At 38.3% G+C, this 20,567-nt stretch overlaps 1 protein-coding gene across 1 annotated transcript; it reads left to right on the forward strand.

The window, feature by feature from the left end:
* The first annotated feature begins 1,172 nt into the window (after window positions 1-1,172).
* fmn1 (formin 1) lies at window positions 1,173-20,393 on the forward strand. Its single transcript, XM_037750437.1, has 18 exons — window positions 1,173-3,388; window positions 3,528-3,636; window positions 6,041-6,102; window positions 6,653-7,419; window positions 8,189-8,330; window positions 9,026-9,113; window positions 11,115-11,176; window positions 11,940-12,028; window positions 12,183-12,312; window positions 12,787-12,933; window positions 13,642-13,701; window positions 13,831-13,951; window positions 17,213-17,305; window positions 18,893-18,944; window positions 19,067-19,216; window positions 19,641-19,722; window positions 19,985-20,035; window positions 20,067-20,393. The coding sequence occupies exons 1-17, from the start codon at window positions 1,970-1,972 to the stop codon at window positions 20,027-20,029; spliced, it is 3,618 nt and encodes a 1,205-aa protein (XP_037606365.1). The 5' UTR covers window positions 1,173-1,969; the 3' UTR covers window positions 20,030-20,035; window positions 20,067-20,393.
* The last annotated feature ends 174 nt before the right edge of the window (window positions 20,394-20,567 follow it).

Consider the following 20,567-nt stretch of genomic DNA (forward strand, 5'->3'; position numbering starts at 1 on the left):
TTTAAATTCAGGAATCCATAAAAAACAGTAGAAAAAGCTCCTCATGTAGCTTTAAATGTGTGTCAGTCTAAGACTTTCTCTGTTTTCTTCAGCCATTAGTTCCTTTATTTGTGGACATATTAATGTACACATATTTAGCATATTACGTGTTCTTACTTTTCTTTATTAAATTGCTCCCCTCCTGTTTTTCTTTGTGATATTATGTCATCTGAGGAGAAGTGTTTTCACACCAATCTCACCTTTAAGATATTTTATTGCATTATTAAATATTTTTTCATGGCACACTGCTTTATTCTGTGTTTTATCATTTTTGTTGGCCTTATTTCCTATTTATTTATTTTATTATTTTGTCTATTTTTTAATTATTTATCGTCATCTATTTTTCCTCTTTTTCCACTTTTATCAGTTTTTAGATCTTTTTTATATTTACTATTTATTATTTATTTATTTTATTTATTTATTTATTTATTTATGTTTTCTCTCCTTTTTATTCAAACATTCTTCTTCTTTTGTATTGATCTCTTCAACATCCGGTTCTTGATTGTGACACCTGTTTAGAGAACGTATAAACACATTTATTTATATATGTTTGTTAGATTTGTTCATTCTTACTTTTTTGACACTTTACAATCAAATTATTCCTTATTTCGTATGGATTGATATCACCAGCTTGACTGTGAAACTATTTGTATCTTTGTTTTGAGAATATTTAGGCATTTATTTATATATTTCAGTGTCAACGTTTCATTCTTGATTGTGACACTATTTGTACCCTTATTTTGAGAATTTATTTACTTATTGAGGTTTATTTATTTTTAAATATTTCTTTGTCACTTTTTATTACCTAATATTTCCTTTTCCATTTGAATGTGTTACTTTATTTTGAAAAGCTATTTATTTGTTTATTTGTTTATTTATGCACAAAAGTGAGGAAATAAGGAAAGTTTATTTGTGGAGTTTCATATAAAAAAGCAATTCAAAGCACTTTACATAATGCATTAAAAACATTAAATATAAAAGCCAATAACTAAACTAAGTGCTTTTATTTTCACAACCATTCATTTGACAGAACCTCTGTGTGCCTCCACAGTGTAGTAAGTGAGCTCAGTGGTGTGTAGGTGGGGTTAGACCCACTAAGAGGCCCGGATTAGCCGTCTGTTGCTCAGTACCTGCAGGGGAGCTGAGAGACCTCCCTGTTGCTGTGGATTTACAGACCATAATGATCTCCGGCAGTCCTGTTTACCCTCCTGCAGCTCTGGGTGTGGTGTCCCTCCATCTGTTCTGGGTGGCTTTTCTTTTGCCTCACGGCTCACGGATCTGTCAGAAACAGTGGCTGAAGTCACCATCTGCTTCCAATTACAGCATGACAGCCTGCAGGATGCTGCTCTGCGAACTACTGCAGAAGTTATAGAGGAGCCAGAGGCAGGACTTGGAAGCTAAAACCAGGACTTGACTTTTAATTGTGGTTGAGCTGAGTCACTGTAGCCGGCAGAGCCACGGAGGCTTGGAAACCTTCCCTTTTCCATTACTGTGTGGATTTCTCTCCTGTTATTGGCTGCTCTGAGTGACTAACTTCTAGTTTTAGGTTTGGAAACTCAGTTCTCTGGTAAGACATGAAGGAGCTGTTGTAGCGGAGAAAGGATAAATCTATTTCTTTTCAACAAACTGGAGCGGAAACATGTTGGATTTTCAGAAGTGGTGATATGACTTTATTGACTTAAACATTCCTTTCGCATTATTATTAATAGTTAGAGGATGTTGCATGAGCCTGGCAGCAGTTTTTACAAAGTAGTGCATGCCATACAGATGCCTGAACACCAATTTCACTGATATAAGATAGAGCACTTAAGTCTCAGATATGAGTTTAAATGGTATAACCACAATGTTGACATTGTGGCAAAAGCTTTTCAAAGAACTTCCTGCTCCCTCTTCTCTGGATAAAACTTTCTTCATGAGCAACCTATGAGCGATGGAGGAGCAGAAAGCCTTTCTAAAGTTTTACAGGACCCTCTCAGAGGAGGAGAATGAGGACACAATGCAAGGAGACACTGAGCTGAGTTTGAATCCAAAGAAAAATGTCTCCTTATCGCATGTCATATTTCCTCGTGACGAGGAGAGGATGACCTCCAACTCAGTGGGACATATAAGTAGGAGAGGAGCAGGGAATGACTCAGACATGACAGAGCAGGAGAGGAATAATGTCAACCTAACGGTGCAGCAAAGCGTGGCTGCAAACGCTGGAAACGGCTCAGAGGAACAGACCTTTGCAACAAATCAAGAGCAGAATAAGACGCCAGACGAACACTGTGACAGAGTTAACGGCTGCAGCGAAGAGGGCTGCCACATATCGGAGGATGAACGCGCCTGGAAGGAAGCTCTGCAACCAAAATGTCAAAGTGACAAATGTTCAAATGACTGCACACATACAGGTTGTGAATGTCTTGCACCAGTCAGTGTCAAGCAGGATGGCACCGAAGTGGCTAATCAGAGAGGAAGCAAACACTACGAACACGTTCACTCCAGTTTGGATGTGAGTTTTGACCCCGTGGAATCTGCGAAAGGTCAATCTAAACACAAACATGTAGTGATAACGGTGACTCGGACAGCAGCTGAGGAACAGGTTGAACCGATAGTAACACCAACATTGGAGCAAACTGGTGATGATGAAGAGGAGAGGATGGGTGCAGAGGAGGACAATGAAGAAGAAGAAGAAGAAGAAGAAGAAGAAGAGAAAAGAGATGAATTTCCAGACTTTTCTGCCCACTATCCTCGCATACCCAAAGACACCTCACCATATATGTCCATAACATTTGCATCTGATAGCCCTCCACCTGGATCCGCCTGCACCAGAGCCACATTCACCCCGGGCTCCCCCACGGACAAGCAGATCCAGCTCCCGGCCCTCTTCAGGGGCCTGAGGGTCCTGAGGAAGGGGGTGGTCGGGCCCGAGCACGACACCGTGGCCCAGATCAGACCTTCATCTCAAGGAGCGAGGAAGGACGTTTCCCCTGAGAAGCAAGGGGATGCTGAAGTCCAGGGGAACTTCCTGGACCAGATCTCCCACTTCCTGAAGAGAGGAGATGAGAAAGAGGAGAGGACGGAGATGGACGCAGAGGGAGATCAGGATGAGATTGAAGAAGAGACGAAAGAACTTGAAACAGAGGAGGATGCCTTCGAGTCCACGAAAACTTCCGTGTCCAGCGCCGAGGCCGCGTTCGATGCCTTCAAAGCTTTCTTCACCCCGAAGCCGTTGAAGAGGGACCCGGCAGAGAAGGTGGACCTGGAGGCGGTGAGGAGGAAGAACAGAGCAGATAAAGATGTGCTGAGAGGACTTTTTGAGAGAAATTCCAATAAGACGCCAGAGAAGAAAGACTCACCTGACGGCAAAGTACGAACTGTGTATAAAATCAACATCGAGCATCAACTGGTTTTTACCAGAGCCGTGATTGGAAAACTGTCCTGTGTGTAAAAGAAGCTCTGTTTATAATTTATTATGTTATAAATGTGTTGTTTTTTTCTTTTCCTAGTCAGAAGCATCCACCCCAGGAGAGGGAGAGGAAAGAACTCCTGGTCGCCTACAAGCCATCTGGCCGCCACTTAAAGAGGAAAAAGTTGGGCTCAAGTACACAGAAGCAGGTATTAATACACATTCATATGTTTATCATAAAAACGTTGGCTTTTCCCACCTCCTCTGTGTAAAAATATGTGTTCAAATATGTTTTTTTTTTCTTCTAACCTGATTATAATCCATTATGTAGAAAAGTATTTACTTTCCCCTTTGCTACAAACTGAGCTTGCACATTTGATTAAGATGACTAAACACAGAAATGAGCATAAAGGATTTTTTTATTACACAAAGCAAAGAAATATGTCATGTTTTATATGTTATTATAGATTTGGGAGGAGAAGTATTTCATAAAAAGTTTAAATAAGCAAAAAGTTTTGCACAAATCTCACAAAAATTAGGAACAGTCATGAAGTATCAAGCAGATAAAAGTGTGTAAAGTATGTGTATTTATCTGTTAAACAGGGCCTAAGATCATTAGGGTTAAAAAAAATACGGGCAATTAGAGAAAATTCTACTAATATAAATCTAAATAAATAGATCAAATTAAGATGAAAGTAAGATTCATTATATTATGTTGTGAATATTCCTGACAGTCTAGTTCATTTGAGACGGAGCAGTCGAGGGAGTCACAGTGTTTACTATGTGATATCATGTGATGGATGTAATATCAAGCTCTACTGCTTTAGTAAATACAACTCCACCCTGCAGAAAGCCACTCCGTAAGACTCCAGCACCTTCAGTATGTGGAGGGATTTACTGGACTAAACACTCACTGGGGTCACATGTCACACAGACTGTGGAGCCTTCATGCAAAATATTAGTATTTTGCATGCAGTACAACAGCATCACTAACTAAGACCTCAGTGCTAAAACATACTGTACAACTGAGTTAACTCATCTATGACAGTGTCAACAGAAACTGAACATTATTATTATAACACAGAAGTAACTTTATGGCTGAGCTGTTGAACTGGATTGCAATAGATTGTACAGGTGTACCTAATAAAGTGGCCACTCAGTGTATTCCACCAGAATAACTTGAAAATGCAATAATCACATACAAATTCTACACATAGGCCTATTGACTTAAAATAAAGTTTAAATAAAAACGTATTTCTTGTATTATTAATCGTTATATTGTTTCTAGTAAGTATTTGCTGAATTTGCAAGAAGATCAAATGGTACCAAAAAGGTTTTCAGGGACCAGTTTCATAAAGATATGACTGAGACTTTTCATTACTCCCTCCACAACTTTGTTAGAAAACCACAGATTATGAACCATGTTTTCCTCTTTTTTTTGTCATTTGGTGCCACTGGTCAGCAGGTGTCACTGATTGTTACCATGGAAACATGGCTCTTAGTTTTATTTTTTGTAGATTTGTTTTATTGAAAAACAGATGGTGCTTAATTTACTGTGCCACTGCAACATGTTAGATGTATAAAGTTTTCCATCTGTGCATGAAAAGATTAATTTAAAAGGAGGAAAAAAAATACAAATATATACAGATACATGTAAAAGTACTTCAACGGTCAAGTAAAATAGTAGTAATGATATATTAAACAAACAAAAAAAGAGCAAAAACAGACAGAAAACAAACACAACACTTGCATATTAATATGCACATACAGAGTGAACGCACCAGACAGAAACAGCAGTAAAGATTTTTAGTTTTTAGACTTAAAATAAGTCATTTGAATTTGTGAAGCTGCCTACGTTGCATTAAACTAATCTGAGGGGAAACAAATGATCTTTAATGATCTTTAAACAGTGATCTGTGCTTTTATTTTGACTTGAATGAAACCACATGGTGCTGGCAAATAACTTGTTAGTGACAAAATGATTACTTTGTAAAGGACAAAAAAGGTCAAACACTATTTTGAGTCACAGCTAATAGACATCAAACGTCACTCACAGCTTTTTAAAGGAGTAAAAGTGCTTCCTTTGGATGAGTTCTCAAAGTTAAAATGATCATGGTCACACGGACCAATAGTCAACCGATCCATTTATCAGTAGGATTATCAGAGGTTGTTTGAACAGGGATCAAACTGTGTGCTCTACATGTACACACCCACCATCCTGAAAACACACGTCCTGACACTAAATCCACTTTCTCACTGATCATTCAGGAAGTTCAGGCATCCATTAGCAGATAAATGTTTGATTAAATAGTTAGTCCAAGATGCCAGAGAGCTGTGTGCCAGAGTCTGGATGTTGTTCTTACATTTGAGGCTCTACTGCCATCATCTGGTTAAATTCTGTATCGTTGGTAAAATATCCTCAAACACCCCTCAGCATCCTGCAACGTGAATCTGATTTGTCACAGTTGTTGTAATTTGTTTGTTTTCAGCTTGTACTCGGCCACATCACTAATGCACCCATTGTGATAAAAAAAAAAAAAAAAAGCGCTCTCAGGCACCACAGCTGTAATAATGAACATCTGTTTGTGGTATGATGTTTCTGTTTCCTCTCAGAGCACCAGGCTGCTCTCCTGCAGCTGAAGAGAGAATGCAAAGAGGAGCTGGAGACGTTACAGGTCAGTATGACTGATGCACTGAGCAGATTTATACACTTAAAGGTGCTCTATATGATACCCAGAGCATTAATATAGCAACAAACAACGATTTGCTCTGTTAAGATATAGAGGAGTAATGTCTACCTGAGCAGAGAATGAAGTCACTCTACGGTATATCTCTCTTATACTGCAGTTACAGCTGATATCGCAAGATAAATTTTGCTTTTCAACACTTTTCAAGCACACATTTTATCATCTGGTACATTTATTTGTATTAATGTCACCTATTATATTTCCATACAAAGTAACATGTTTATATTTTTCTTGCATCATGTAATGCGAGCACAGTGATATGTCACTTACAAAGTTAATGTGTGCCGTAGAATAAAGCTTTACTGAAAGTTTTTTATCCTGATGGTAAGAAGATTCTGGAAATACCTTTACTTTTTTATTATTTAATTACTGGAGATGTACAGTTTGTTAATGAATAATCAATGCTTAGTTCCTTTGGCTCGACTGTAATGGTGACACACGAGAGGGTCAGAGAGAGTCTAACTAATATTATTTACAGGAGGACTTTGGTCAGGAGCTCTCCAGACTGAGGGTGGAGAACGAGGACAACGTCGCCCGTCTGGAGTTCTCTCTGGCCGAACTGCAGGCCCAACTCTCCCAGGTCGGAACCCGCCGTCGTGGGGAACTCAAAGACGTCGCCGTATCAACGGGAGACGACTTTTTACACAAGTCTTTCCGCACAGTGTGCGTCCAGACCGACCGGGAGACGTTTGTTAAGACTCCTGAGGATGGAGAAGGTGCGGGGAGAGCCTGTACGAGCCCTCAGCAACAGAAGATGACCCCCAAAAAGCTGGACCTGGCTTCTATCAGCCTCAGCCTGGCAGGTCAGAGGGACGATGCTTACTCCTCATCACATGACCCTCCATCTCAAACTCTTCCTCCACCTGGAGCCACACTGCCTCCATCAGGAAAACCTCCTGCTCCTTCTCAGACAACCAAAACAGACAATCTGCCTCCTCCCCCTCCTCCACCTCCGCCACCTCCAAACCACATGCAGCCATCAAATGGCCCTCCACCACCACCTCCGCCTCCTCCTCCTCCACCTCCTCCACCTCCGCCACCCCTAAACCACATGCAGCCATCAAATGGCCCTCCTCCTCCTCCTCCTCCTCCTCCTCCTCCTCCATCCATGCCAGGCTTTGCTCCCCCACCACCTCCTGCTCCAGTTGGGGGTTTCATTGTCGAAACACCTCCCAGGAAACCGACGGTGGAGCCTTCCCGACCCATGAAGCCTCTTTACTGGACCAGAATCCAGGTCCAGGACAAGTAGGTTGACTTTAAAGCTTCCATATTGTCAAAAGTGAGATTATCATGTCTTTTTTTAATTATAAAGCAGGTTTTAAGTGCTATATAAATATTGCGAAAGTATCGAAACGCTCAATCCATGGAGAAATACACACAGCCCGTATTCAGAAACTGTGCCTTTAAACGAGCCATCAGGATTTCTGTACATTTGTGATGTCACAAATCCACACTATACTGTATATAGACCATTTCACTGTAAACACTTTTATGTGTCCCAGTTTATTTCCCGTTGCAGTTTGTGTGAATGACATCAGCTAACAGGAAGTAAACACGGACCCAAGCTGTTGCCTAATGAGTCCTATAACCGTGGATCTCCAAAATCGTTATTAGATAAATAAATAAAACATTTTAAATTAATTATTATTATTATTATTATTATTATTATTATTATTTAAAATTAAATAAATTAAAATGTGAATTGTTTGAATCTAAAAGTAAAGGCACTGAAAGGGTTTGAAGTGTCTTTTGAAGTGCTGAAAGCAGTGAAGTTTTTAATTAAATAATAAAAGAAAACCTTCTTTATACTTTTAATTTAAATACACAAGACATTACAAAATCAATTATTGTATGAATCAATACAGTAAAATATATAAATCAAACAATTAATTGTGAAAGAAATTAAATATCTTATTAAAATTTAACTGGAATTAAAGGTCCATTATGATCTAAAAATATGTATTATCTAAAAATAATACATAATAAATAAACTTTACATTTCTCTCTCCCTCAGGAGCAAAACACTGTGGAACATTTTAGAGGAACCATCTATAATTAACGCCAGCGAGTTTGAGGATCTCTTCTCCAAAACCACCACGCAGACCAAGAGGAAGCCGCTGTCAGAGGCGTACGTGAAGAAAGCCAAAACCAGGAAGGTAAAACATGCAAAATTAACTGGAACATCATGCAAAAACACACTTTAAGGTTTGGGATTATTTGCAATATGTAGTTTGTCCACTAGAGGGGGTTGATGCCATTGAGTCTACAGATGCCAGATCATTAAAAAAGAGCATTTTAAATCCAGATTGAGAAACAATTATGAGATTTTTGGAGGGATAAAACACTAATGATGTTTGACTTTATGTCTTCCACAAATCAAGCATTTTATATTCAACGTACAGTTGTGATATATTTACTCTCTTTACACTAAAGGTATATTAGTTCTCTGTTTCTGTGTCTATGCAATCACTTCCTCCAAAATCCTGATATTATAATTGCCTACAATTCCTCATTTAATGTGTGTTTACAGCATCTGCAAGCAATAAGGGCACTAATATTATAGGTTTATTGGTATAGCACGTCTTAAACAATCCAAAGTACAAAACATATGACATACGAATGCGTTAAAACATTTAAGAGAGAATGAGAAGGAAACATAGATTTACACAATTAAATAAAAAAAAGGCAAAGGAAGATCCCATTAGTTCAAACATGAAGTTATAAATTAGGCTGAAGCATAACATGACCTTTGCTCCCTCCTTTCACAATGAACTCTCCACTAATGACTCACTAATGGTTTCTAGTGGTACGGTCGTCATGGTAACTGTATGTGTGTGTGTGTGTGTGTTAGATCATTAAGCTGCTGGATGGGAAGCGCTCTCAGGCCGTGGGCATCCTCATATCCAGCCTCCACCTGGAGATGAAAGACATACAGCAAGGTGAGTCGTGGAGGCATTTCATTGGTTCAGTTGTGTTGCTAGGAAACAAAAAGGTCAAAGCTTTTTTCTTGTCAGATGCTGATTTTAAAGAACGACTGCAACAGGAAATAAACTTGGACTCATTCAAAAGGTTACAATAACGTAATATAATGCAGAACCTCAGATTTCATACACAGGCTCATTGTGTTTGTTGTGAGCAGCTCAAATACAAGTATAATTGTTAACTATAAAAAATACAGCTGAATAAAATAGTTTGAAAAAGGTTCTTTTATCACAATTCGTCAAAAATAAAAGTTTAGGTGATACCTTATTTAATGGCCTTTAAAAAACAAAAACGACCAGTATCAGTGGTGGAAAGTAAATTTACTCAAGTACTGTTTTTAACAACAATTCTGCAGTACCTGTACTTAACTTGAGTATTTTAATTTTACGCTACTTCATACTTTTACGCCACTTAATTTCAGTGGAAAATATTGTACTTTTACTCCTTTCTACTCCGTTACATTTATCTGACAGCTGAAGTTGAAGATTTCAAAACATATAGTGCATATATAAAATACAAGGCCTTGTTATACAGTAAATTAAACCACTCAACAGTGTATAAAGTGAAAAAAAAAGATATTTTATTATTTTATTAAAGGTCCCATATTGTAAAAAGTGAGATTTTCATGTCTTTTGTATTATAAAGCAGGTTTAAGTGCTATATAAATACTGTGAAAGTATCAAAACACTCAATCCATGGAGAAATACACACAGCCCGTATTCAGAAACTGTGCGTTTGAAACAAGCCGTTAGGAATTCTGTCCATTTGTGATGTCACAAATCTACAATATTTAGACCATTTCACAGTTTTAAACGTAAACATTCTAAATGTGTCCCAATTTATTTCCTGTTGCAGTGTATGTGAATGACACAGCTGACAGGATGTAAACATGGAACCAAGCTGTTTCCTAGCAACGCAATTCCGTTGCCATTCCGTTTAAATGCGCTAAAACGTAGCGTTTCAGACAGAGGGTGAATACAGGCATAATCAAACAGACAGTATGAGAAAAATTATGTGTTTTTTTAACATTAAAGTATGTAAACATGTTCTAGTAGAAACCCGAAATACAAATATAAACCTGAAAATGAGCATAATATGTCCCCTTTAAATAGTATAATAACATGTAATGTAATATTGACAGAGCCCTTTTTGACTGCATAGAATACTTTGATACTTAAAGTACATGTTGATAAAAAAAAAGACTTTTGAATGCAGGAACAGAGTATTTTTTTTTTTTTCTAGTATTGCTACTTTTACTTACATTAAGTAAAGGATTTGAAAACTTCGTCCACCACTGGCCAGTATTGACATGATTTTTTTTGGACGGAAGCTTCTGCTGCTATAATACTTTTTTTTTTTTTTTAAATCATTTTTGTGCGCCAGTTTTTTTCCCACGTTTATTCAGTGCTTCCCTCCAGATATTTATTCTTGTCGTGGTGGAAAATGCCTCTGAAACAGCATTTAGACTATCATGAGAATCACCATTAAAACCTCAAAGTGTGTGTAATCAAACAAACATCATCATGTCTCCGACTTTAAAATTACAGTAAAAACCACTAAACTATCTGTATTTCTGAGCCGGTCTTGGGAACTTGAACCTGCAGCCTTCATCTGTAAACATTCAGGTAACCGCAGCTCCCTGAACATCCCCCCTTGTTTAACTTTAACCCCGACATCACCCCGAAGTTACCCTGTACTTCACTCTGAATACGAGCTGTTGGTGAATTTAAAGTAGGATTAAAGGCTGAAACTCTCACCACAATGTCAGCAAGACAGTTACAGAGAGACAATCTGCATCGATAATCCCAAACTGATGTGTTCATGTTCCTCTGGAGATCTGTAGCTCTCCGTTTGGCCTCTTGACTTCTCTTTTTTGTTATTTTCTGTATATTTTCTAGTGTCCAATTAACTGTTTATCTCCAATTAAAATGTGCTTTTTTTTACATTCACCCTTCTAGCTGTACTGGCAGTGGATCACTCTGTGGTGGATCTGGAAACCATTGAAGCACTGTATGAAAATGTAGGTATTACAGCACACTACTACTACAACATACTGTGATTTAACTGATTATGAACCCCTTAATTCAGTGGTTACCAACCTTTTTCCTTAAGGAACCACTTTTCTTTCATTGAGTAACGACCCCTGACTCAATGTCATTTTTTTAATATTTCATATTCTATTCAATGCATAACAATAACAGCACAGCACAACTGATAAACTGTACAATTAAACCCAAATAGTGAACGCAAGAACTGCAGGAAATTTGTGTAAAACGAGCGATTTGGATGAATTTTGAGCAGATTATTTCCTGTGAATATTGCAGAATCAGAGTTTTCCTGATACTTTTAGGAACTTTTAATGCAACTCTCTGTATTGTGTATATTTTTTTTTATTTTTAGCAATCAGTCATACTTAATAGGCTTCTTTTTGGACAAATGCAGTGTTTTTTCCTCCCTGATGCGAGGCTGTTTAGCGTTTAGAGGGAAGGCTCTTGGTATATATCTTGTGTTCAGGTCTTCACCGTGTCTTTATCCTGTGAGATTAGTTTAACTTTATATTTTGAACAATAATCCAAACTTTAAAAACAACAATTTCATTTAGTTTTCTTCACAGAAATGAATGAAATGCTGAGATGTAGACCAACTGTATATTTTTCTTATTCCCCTTAAAATCAAGAAGGCTTCGCGACCCCCCGGTGAAGCTTTGGCGACTCCCAGTGGGGGTTGGGACCCCCAGGTTGGGAACCAGTGACTAACTTTATATTTTATTGTCATTGTGTCAGAGAGCGCAGCCGGATGAACTGGAGAGAATCAAGAAACACTACGAGACGTCAGAGGAAGAGGAAGTTAAACTGCTGGACAAACCCGAACAGTCAGTATCTCTGTTGATTTGTGTCTATGTTGAGGAGACAAACTTCAGGCCTATAGATATATATACATGTGTTTAAACTCTGTCAGCAGTTCTAAGAGGGATGGATAATATCATCACATGTTGTCCTCTTGCTGTTGATGTGGTTGTGCTCCAGGTTCCTGTATGAGCTCTCTCAGATCCCAGACTTTGCAGGCAGAGCTCACTGCATCATCTTCCAGTCGGCCTTCATCGACGGGATCGAGTCCATCCAACGCAAACTCAACACAGTCTCATCTGTCTGTAAGGTAGGGAACCACAACCTGCTACACATGACCTTTCTTCTCATGATAGCCTATATTCATTTACTGTACTATATGTATTTTACAATTTTGCCCCCAATAGTCAATATTCCATTGATCATTTATCTTTGAGTGGCACCTAAAGTATGTGACCAAATGCCTGTCTTACTTCAATGACAGGATGTTCAGTACATTTTTGGGTGTAAATACATCTACATTTATGTGTTTTTGCTCTGTCTGATCACAACTGGATCATCCTCAGCATGTTAATTAAAAAGGCTTGTATGTGATTAAATATGTTGATTTTAAAAATTAAAAATTCACAATCAGTATTTACCTTTTATTTACAGCGATTTTACAGTAGAGTAAAGTACACATTCTATATATTTCTCTTATGATACTGTATGTATCTGTGCTTGGAGATGTGAATATTAACCATAAAATGTAGTTGATCCTGTGTTTGTGTTTTTCTGTTTTAAGGCTCTGCTGGAGAGCGACGGTGTGACGGATGTGATGGGACTGGTGTTGGCTCTGGGGAACCACATGAACGGAGGCAACAGGACCAGAGGTCAAGCCGACGGCTTCGGCCTGGAGATTCTGCCTAAACTGAAGGACGTCAAGAGCAGAGTAAGGCCTGAGAACTGTCTCTTTTGCTGTAGTACTGTGTCATTTACTAGTAAATATAGTTTTCTTTGGGAGGAAGTATAAGTGCAAGATTGTAAGAGGTGGAGCGTATTGCTGATTGGCTAAAAGCAGAGAACTGTTTCTAATGTTGCAGGGAAATGCAAAGGAAATGTAAATCGTTGTATTTATAGATGCACCAACACTACTTTGAATCATATGTAGTTTAATTTCCAGAAACCTGATCAAAAGGAGAAACTTTACTGTCATATCTTTGATTGATGTTCAATTCCAACATCTTTTTTAGGAGAATATTAACTGTAAATCAAAGGATTTTATTGCATAAAACATCTGCAGAGGATGTGGCACAATGTTTTTCTGCCCAACCTCAACAATCTCCACCAATCGCAGGGTTACAGCACAGGCCAATAAAGTCCATAAAGCAATTATAAAGCTTATTGCTATGATCTGAAGAGAACATTTTTACCAACTCATAGAAACTGGATTTATTAAACACATATCAAATCTATGAGTGATTTACACCTTGCATGCAGTCTGAATATTATGCAATGAATTATCTTTATAGAGAAAATACATCTTATTAAACTGTTTTAATAAAGGCACTGTGATATGATAGTGAGCTACCAGCCTGCACAATAAGGTTTTACTTTTTTACTGATGCAGTTTTGACGCGTCTCCTGCTTTTCTTCTCAGGACAATCGTATCAGTCTGGTGGACTTTGTGGTGTCGTACTACCTGCACAATGTTGACACGGTATTAGTTCAAATACAAATAATCCACACACTCAAAACTAACATTTCTAGTGTGTTTCCTGTGTCATAAGATACATTAAACTTCTCAGTTACTGATTTTTATTGCTGTATTTTGATCGTATCACACCAGAACGCTGGCACGGAGAAGAGTGTGTTCCCGCTTCCTGAACCTCAGGACGTCTTCCTGGCTGCACAGGTCAAGTTCGATGACCTCAACAGAGACCTGAGACAGCTCGGACGAGACGTGACAAGTATGTGACATCACTAATGCAACCTTTATCTAACTCCTACTCTCTACAAAACCCTGTCTGGAGTAATGAATGCCAAATACTCTTCTTCATTAGATGGTAATCCCCAAAACATTAGCTCCACTTTGAGCTTCAGCGACTATGTGACTGGGTGACCGGAATAGTCTCGCCTTGTGGTCATTTTGTTGTGTGCTTTTGTTTGAAAACCTCAGCCGGGCTGTGTAACTCTATCACTCTGATTCTGAGAGGTTCCCACAGACCGAACCTCGGCCTAGTCTGGCATCGTTTTTCCTCAGACAACAACTCACCACCCTGGTTTCCCATCACCGGCCCCAGCCATTGAGTAACTGTTTATACTTAGGGCTGAAGGCCTGCTTCTTTTACCAAACTTTAAGCCCCAGAACAAAAGATTTCCTCTCGTCTTTCTTATCCTTCTCCTCTCCCTCTAAGTGTGCCCATATGACGCCATTCAGCAATGCCAGCCAGTTAAAGTCACGTTGAGGACAATGCTTACTCTTACATGTGTTTGATTGTGAGTGAGTTGCATTGTTGTATGTGTATTTTTGCCTGCACTTCGTTGTGCGTGTATTCAGAGACTAACAGGAGTCTCGCTGCTGATACAGGCCTGGCGCCTTTCAGATCCAGCTTCTAATCCATCCTGCCCATCAGATCTCCCATCGCCGTGCCTTTGTGCCCCTGTCGCCAGCGCTGGGAGACCGTAGCTCCCCCACTTATGTAATCTCCAGACCTCCAGTATCTGTGGTATCTCTGCAGGGATGCACGGACCCTTAACCTGCTCGGCTGTATCACCTGGGCTCCAGTGTGGCCCCCAGATGTGTGCCACAGATAGCTTTCTTTACCTCTCAACACAGCTTTGCGTTATCGGCCCGTCTACCCAAACCACCGTTGCAATCTGGATCGCCCGTCGCAGGTTCCTTTTGTTCCGTTTGAAGCGCCCTCATGCCTGGTTCCTGTCGTTCTTCACTCTCCCTGTGTTTTCTGTTTGGTTGGTATGAAATGTTTCCCAACAAAGTTATGGGAAGATTAGTTTCTCTTCAGTCATCCGTGTTGACTGTTGAAGGAAATCCAAAGACTATATTGCATTTAAAACGAGCGCATTCACTGTAAAGGTTTGAAATTCTTCCAAATTACTACATAAAACATGTTTTCTCAAATCACTCTGACTGGCAGAAAATTACCAGTTCATTTTTCCGTTAAGTTTACGGACATGTCCTTCAACCCTAAAACGGAAAATTGTGTAGATTTACAGTATATCCTCTGTACATGTAACTGTAACATTAGAGCTGCCCCCTCTTAGACGATTAATCGACTTAGATTAGTCGACTAATCTGTCGTTTTGGAGAAGATTTCTTAAGTTGATTTAGTCGTTTTTTATGCTTTTTTCATGCTGAATGTCTTATTTCCTAGACACTTATGAGCACATCTCTGGTAAACACAAGATTTAAAGTGATGCTTTTGTGTGATTCTTCGTGGAGAAACTCAGTTGATTAAATAAACTAATCGATTAGTCGACTATATTTAGATATTTCTTTGTTTTCACACTTGTGGAGCAAGTTTCTTGGCACATTTACGCTATTTATAAAATATAAATGGGTTGTGAAGACATTTTCCTTCCTGAAGACTTTCTGCTCAGCCTGCGTTTGATTTCCTTCGTATGTTATTGCTATCATTTATGTCTAAACATGTCATCACCAAAACCTTAAAATCTTCTCACTATGAAACCAAATCGCTGCTTCAGTCTCACATCTGAAGGCTCCGTGCTCCTCATCAGCCGGCTCTGTTTATGTGAACGTCTATAACCCTCTTCGGTCTGAAATAAGCAAACTTCTGTCGAACACAAAAGGCAGACAAAAGAAAGAAAGAGGGAGAGAGAGAGATACCCGTCTCCACAGTTTACACAAATCCCGAAAGAAAACAGTATTCTTTTGTAATCTTATCTGGGAGATGTTGATCGAGCGTCAGGGTTGGGTGGGGGGGGGAGGGTGCAGCCTCTATTATGACTGGCTCTGCAGACTGGCTCCTCTGATCCACTGATTGGATGCAGAGCAACATGGAGCCACAGACTGGCAGAGGAAGAGAGAGAGAGAGAGAGAGAGTTTGAAGTCGCCATCTCAGGGTGAATCACAACAAGTGATATCAAGAGGAAGCTGTGTTCATAACCTCCTGCTGGGGCACAGGTGGAGCTAGTTTAACCCAGAAACTCTCTCCTCTTATATGGAAGCCCATTTCCGCCAGTAAAAAATAAAAAAAAGATGAAAACTTTGCATTGTGATGAAAAAAAAAGGGATCTATCTTTATATTCTGCATCTTTGTATTCATTTATTTTTCTATTGTAAAGTGCTTTTTTGTGCTGGGAGACAAAGTGAATGTTTATCGAATGCCATTTTGGATGATGATGTCTGCATGGACGGTGGCTCTGAGTAGTCAAACAACCCTCATTTGGCTTTTACGGATGTGAAAAAAATGCAGAAAATTTAACCTGCTCCGAAAACTGTAATGACGGACGAAAGTTTTGGAGTCGGTGTGTTAACGTGATTGACACAACGTGACGTATTTATTTTTAAACGTGCAACAATTTCGGACAAATAATACGGACTTGGTGCGCAAAGGCTTTTAGTATCTCAAAATAAGGAGTAGCTTTCTCAAAATAATAACTTATGAAGGTCTCTCATTATTTTGAGACACTAAATCATTCATTTCAAATACTAACTCATTATTTTGAGAAGGTTTCTCATTACTTTGAGATACTAAATCATTATTTTGAAAATGTTTGTAATTTTTTTGAGAAAGTTTCTCATTATTCTGAGATACTAACTCATTACTTTTGAGATACTGAGACATTATTTTGAGTAAGTTTCTCGTTATAATGACATAGGGGATCTTTTTTTTCATTGTATTGGCAGAAATGGGCTTCCATACCTCTCTTTCCACACATTACAGTGTAGTTATGGGTTAAAGCTCCAACAAGCCTCCAGAAAGCTAATGATTTATCAATTTAAAAACTCAAATATTGGCAGAAAAGGAGTACATTATCCCAAACAGACACATTCATGGTCACTGGTGGGAAAAAGTGTTGATGCATTGTGTCCAAAGAAAGCTGGACTCAACAACGCTGATTTCTCTTTCCTCCGCAGCTACACTTTGTCTTTCATTAAACAACATTTATGGAGCATAAAAAGAAAGGATGAGTGTATTTTTACCCCCTTTTTCTGAAACGTTCTCTTGTTTCTTTTTTATCATCAGGATGTGAGAAAGATGTGCAGAACGTTTGCTCTGATTCTCCTGAAGAAAACCTGCAGCCGTTTAAGGACAAGATGGAGGCTTTTGTTCTCAGCGGTGAGTAGTTACAGTCGTATGTTGTTCAGCTGCAAAACCTCAGTGTTACTTTTAAAATTTAACGACACACAACTATAGGTTAGAATTAAGATTTAACAATTTGTGGTGAAGACACCAATTTTAAGACCTTTTTATGGCTCAGATGTAATATTTACTGAAGATATTTCACTCTCTGAGTTCAGATGATCTCATTTAAATGGAATGTAAAACTTTCCCAATTTATTTCTCCGTATGCTTCATCTAAACTCTTCTATTGTCTCTAACAGTCAGATAAATCTTGTTACTGTCTGTGTATGTTTGTAAAGGGTAGATAGGATGGATTGAGAGTAAAGGCTAGACACTCAGATAGGGATCAGACAGATTTGGCAACGACTGAGAGACTCCTGCCTGAGACACACCGGCACTGGATGACAAATACTCATCCGACTAAACCGATGTCCTGCGTTAAAGAGCTTCCCGTTCCCAGTGTTTGAAATGGCACAGATGTAATGTAATTGTCTTGTTTTCGAGTGTCACCACTTTTCCTGCCTATGATGGAAAGTGACACATCAAAGCTTTAAAGTAAAGTGAGTAAAGAGAGTGAGCTCCAAACAGAAAACACTGGACTTATGTTGGATCTTTTGTCCCCTCCTGTCATGTGGGTTTCATTTGTGCATTCAGGAAGTATTCAGCCCATTTCCCTCTCATAAATCTACACACAATACCCCATAATGACACAGCAAAAACAGCTCCTTCCACCTAAAGACTTGGTTTCTGCTCTGATGTGCTCTGTCAGGTGTGAGACCTTTATATAGACAGGTGTTTGCCTCTTCCTCATCATGTCCAATCAGTTGAATTTATCACAGGTGGACTCCAATCAAAGGTGTAGCAACATCTCAAAGACAATCAAGAGAAATGGGAGACACCTGAAATAAAATTCAAGTGTCAAAGTGTCTGAGTACTTATATGAATGTGATGTTTCAGTTTTTTTCCTTTTAATAAGTTTGCAAACCTTTCCAAAAATCCTGTTTTCACTTTGTGCATATGAGGTATTGTGTAGATTGATGAGGGGAAATTAGTTTTAGCATCATGTTGCAACATAACAGAATGGGGAAAAGGGTCTGAATACTTTCGGAAATCACTGCAAAACCACTAAAAGACCAATTGGACTGAGTTCATCTTTCTGACATGATTACTTTGTCATTTGAAACACATGAAGAACATATTTTTCCTCTTAAAATGCAATAGGTGTAATATAAAACATGTTTCAAGAAGTTTTTAAAGATGAGCATCACAATTGTAGCAAATAAAGAAACTAAGTTTCATAAGAGAACGTGCCTTTATTAAAAAATATTTCATAAATTGGTCTAAAATTGCAGCAGATTAAAGTCCAATTTTGCTTTCAAATCAAAGAGACCGAACGTTTTTTCTGGCTCCATTTGTCCAAGGTCATCATCATCATCCAAGATATTTTTTATTATGTTTCTACTTCTTCTAAGTATTTATATCAACAGAGTTTCTATGGGGATTATAACTGTTTAAAATCTGTATTTTTGGGTGGAGGAGTCAGGCTACAACTAAACCGTTTCCTCGTCTGTTTCTTTGCAGCACGGAAAGAACAAGCAGAAGCTTCCTATCAGCTGATGACTGTTCAAAAAAGGTTGGAGAATTAAATCATGCTGTTATTTGACAATGACAATGACAAATAAACACTCCAATCTTGGTTTACTGTGTTTTTAATCCTCTCTCTCTCTCTCTGTCTTTTATATACTTGCTGTTCAGTTTTCAGGACTTGGTTCAGTACTTTGGACTGAAGCCCAAGTCGGGAGAGAACGAGGTGACCACCGGTCATCTCTTCATGCTCTGGTTTGAGTTTTGTGCCGACTTCAAGGCCAGGTGGAAGAGGGAGAACAAAACCATCTCTAACGAGAGGTATCAGAATTTGTTTTAATTGAATTCAGAACAAGTGGGTTCAGTTCAGACTTACATTAATAATAATCTCTGGAAAAACCCTTTGGAAAATGACAGAAAGCTTCTCTCAATGAATGCAATTGTAAAAATCCAAAGTCACCTACTGTTTTGTAAAAAAGTCCAGTCAGAAATGTCTGTATGTATTGCATGTGACAGGTTTGCACACAGTGGAGCAGCCCTGCCTCATGTCATTAAGGAAATGTCTCTTTTGGTTTGACTGAACTGAACTTCTACTGACTGACTGACATTATTTTATTTATTTATTTTCTGTAAATGGTGACAGAAAACCAATTTTCTGGCTCATACATTGAATTTATACTGTAAATAACTTCATTTTTCATACACGTGCCAAAGTTTTAAACCAATGAATTTGTTGTTTTTGTAGATTAAAAGAGGCTCAGCTGTCAGTGAAGAGGATCACATCAGAGAAGAAGGTGGAGACCAGAAAGATCAACCCAAACAGTCTGGTAAGATGTGGATTCAGTTCAGTAGAGTCGATTTGATGAAGAGGAAAAAAGAGATTTTCCTCTAAAAACGCACATTTTCTAAACCAGCTCTTGAACATGTAAGACACATAAATATTCACAAATGCTCTCATTCTATGTCTCCAATAGAAAATATTACCTAAAACAGACAGCACATATTACAAAATTATAAAATGCTCTTCTGTCTTTGTGTCCCCTGAATGTGCATTAATCCATAACACTGATCATATTTTGCTCCCAACAGAAAGAGAGGCTGCGTCAGAAAGAAGTCAACATGTCTTCAACATAAGAGGTATATGAAGCTGATAGATCGGGATCATTACAGCCACACGACCAACTCGGATCAGACTGGATGTGGACTACCATACCAACACCAACCCATGTTTTGTTAACACAAGATAAACTTTATATATTCAAATGTAGAAATCTCATTCATAATTCACTGACTGTTTAATTTGCTACCTAAAAATGTACTTTGAATTTAAATATCTAAATGTGTATGTGCACTATTTAGAATTTAATATTATAAACTGAAGTATAAGCTGTATTTATATTATTGTTTTGAACTTTCTACGCAAATTATTTGCATTGATTTTGACATGTTTAATCCTAGAATGTTTTTTTTCTACAAATAAAAATCACTGATCAGAAAATTGTGATTTCATAAAGCTTGTTTTATTTACAAGCAACTTTACAATACATGATACACATTATTATTATACACAGTCATAAAATGAAGTGGCATTTAGCAGTGCAGGTTGTAAAAGAAAACAATAATCTCAACATCACGATGAGCTTTACATCCCACACAGTGGAAACAATACAAC

The sequence above is a fragment of the Sebastes umbrosus genome, chromosome 18 (assembly GCF_015220745.1).
Source record: "Sebastes umbrosus isolate fSebUmb1 chromosome 18, fSebUmb1.pri, whole genome shotgun sequence".
Classification (NCBI taxonomy): domain Eukaryota; kingdom Metazoa; phylum Chordata; class Actinopteri; order Perciformes; family Sebastidae; genus Sebastes; species Sebastes umbrosus.

What these genes read in the sequence shown, in the direction of transcription:
- fmn1 (XM_037750437.1), top strand. Translation starts at nt 1,970, where the DNA reads ATGGAGGAGCAGAAAGCCTTTCTAAAGTTTTACAGGACCCTCTCAGAG. An exon ending in GCTCAAGTACACAGAAGCAG is followed by an intron (nt 3,637 to 6,040) that starts GTATTAATACAC and finishes GTTTCCTCTCAG; the next exon opens with AGCACCAGGCTGCTCTCCTG. An exon ending in TGAAGGACGTCAAGAGCAGA is followed by an intron (nt 12,934 to 13,641) that starts GTAAGGCCTGAG and finishes TTTTCTTCTCAG; the next exon opens with GACAATCGTATCAGTCTGGT.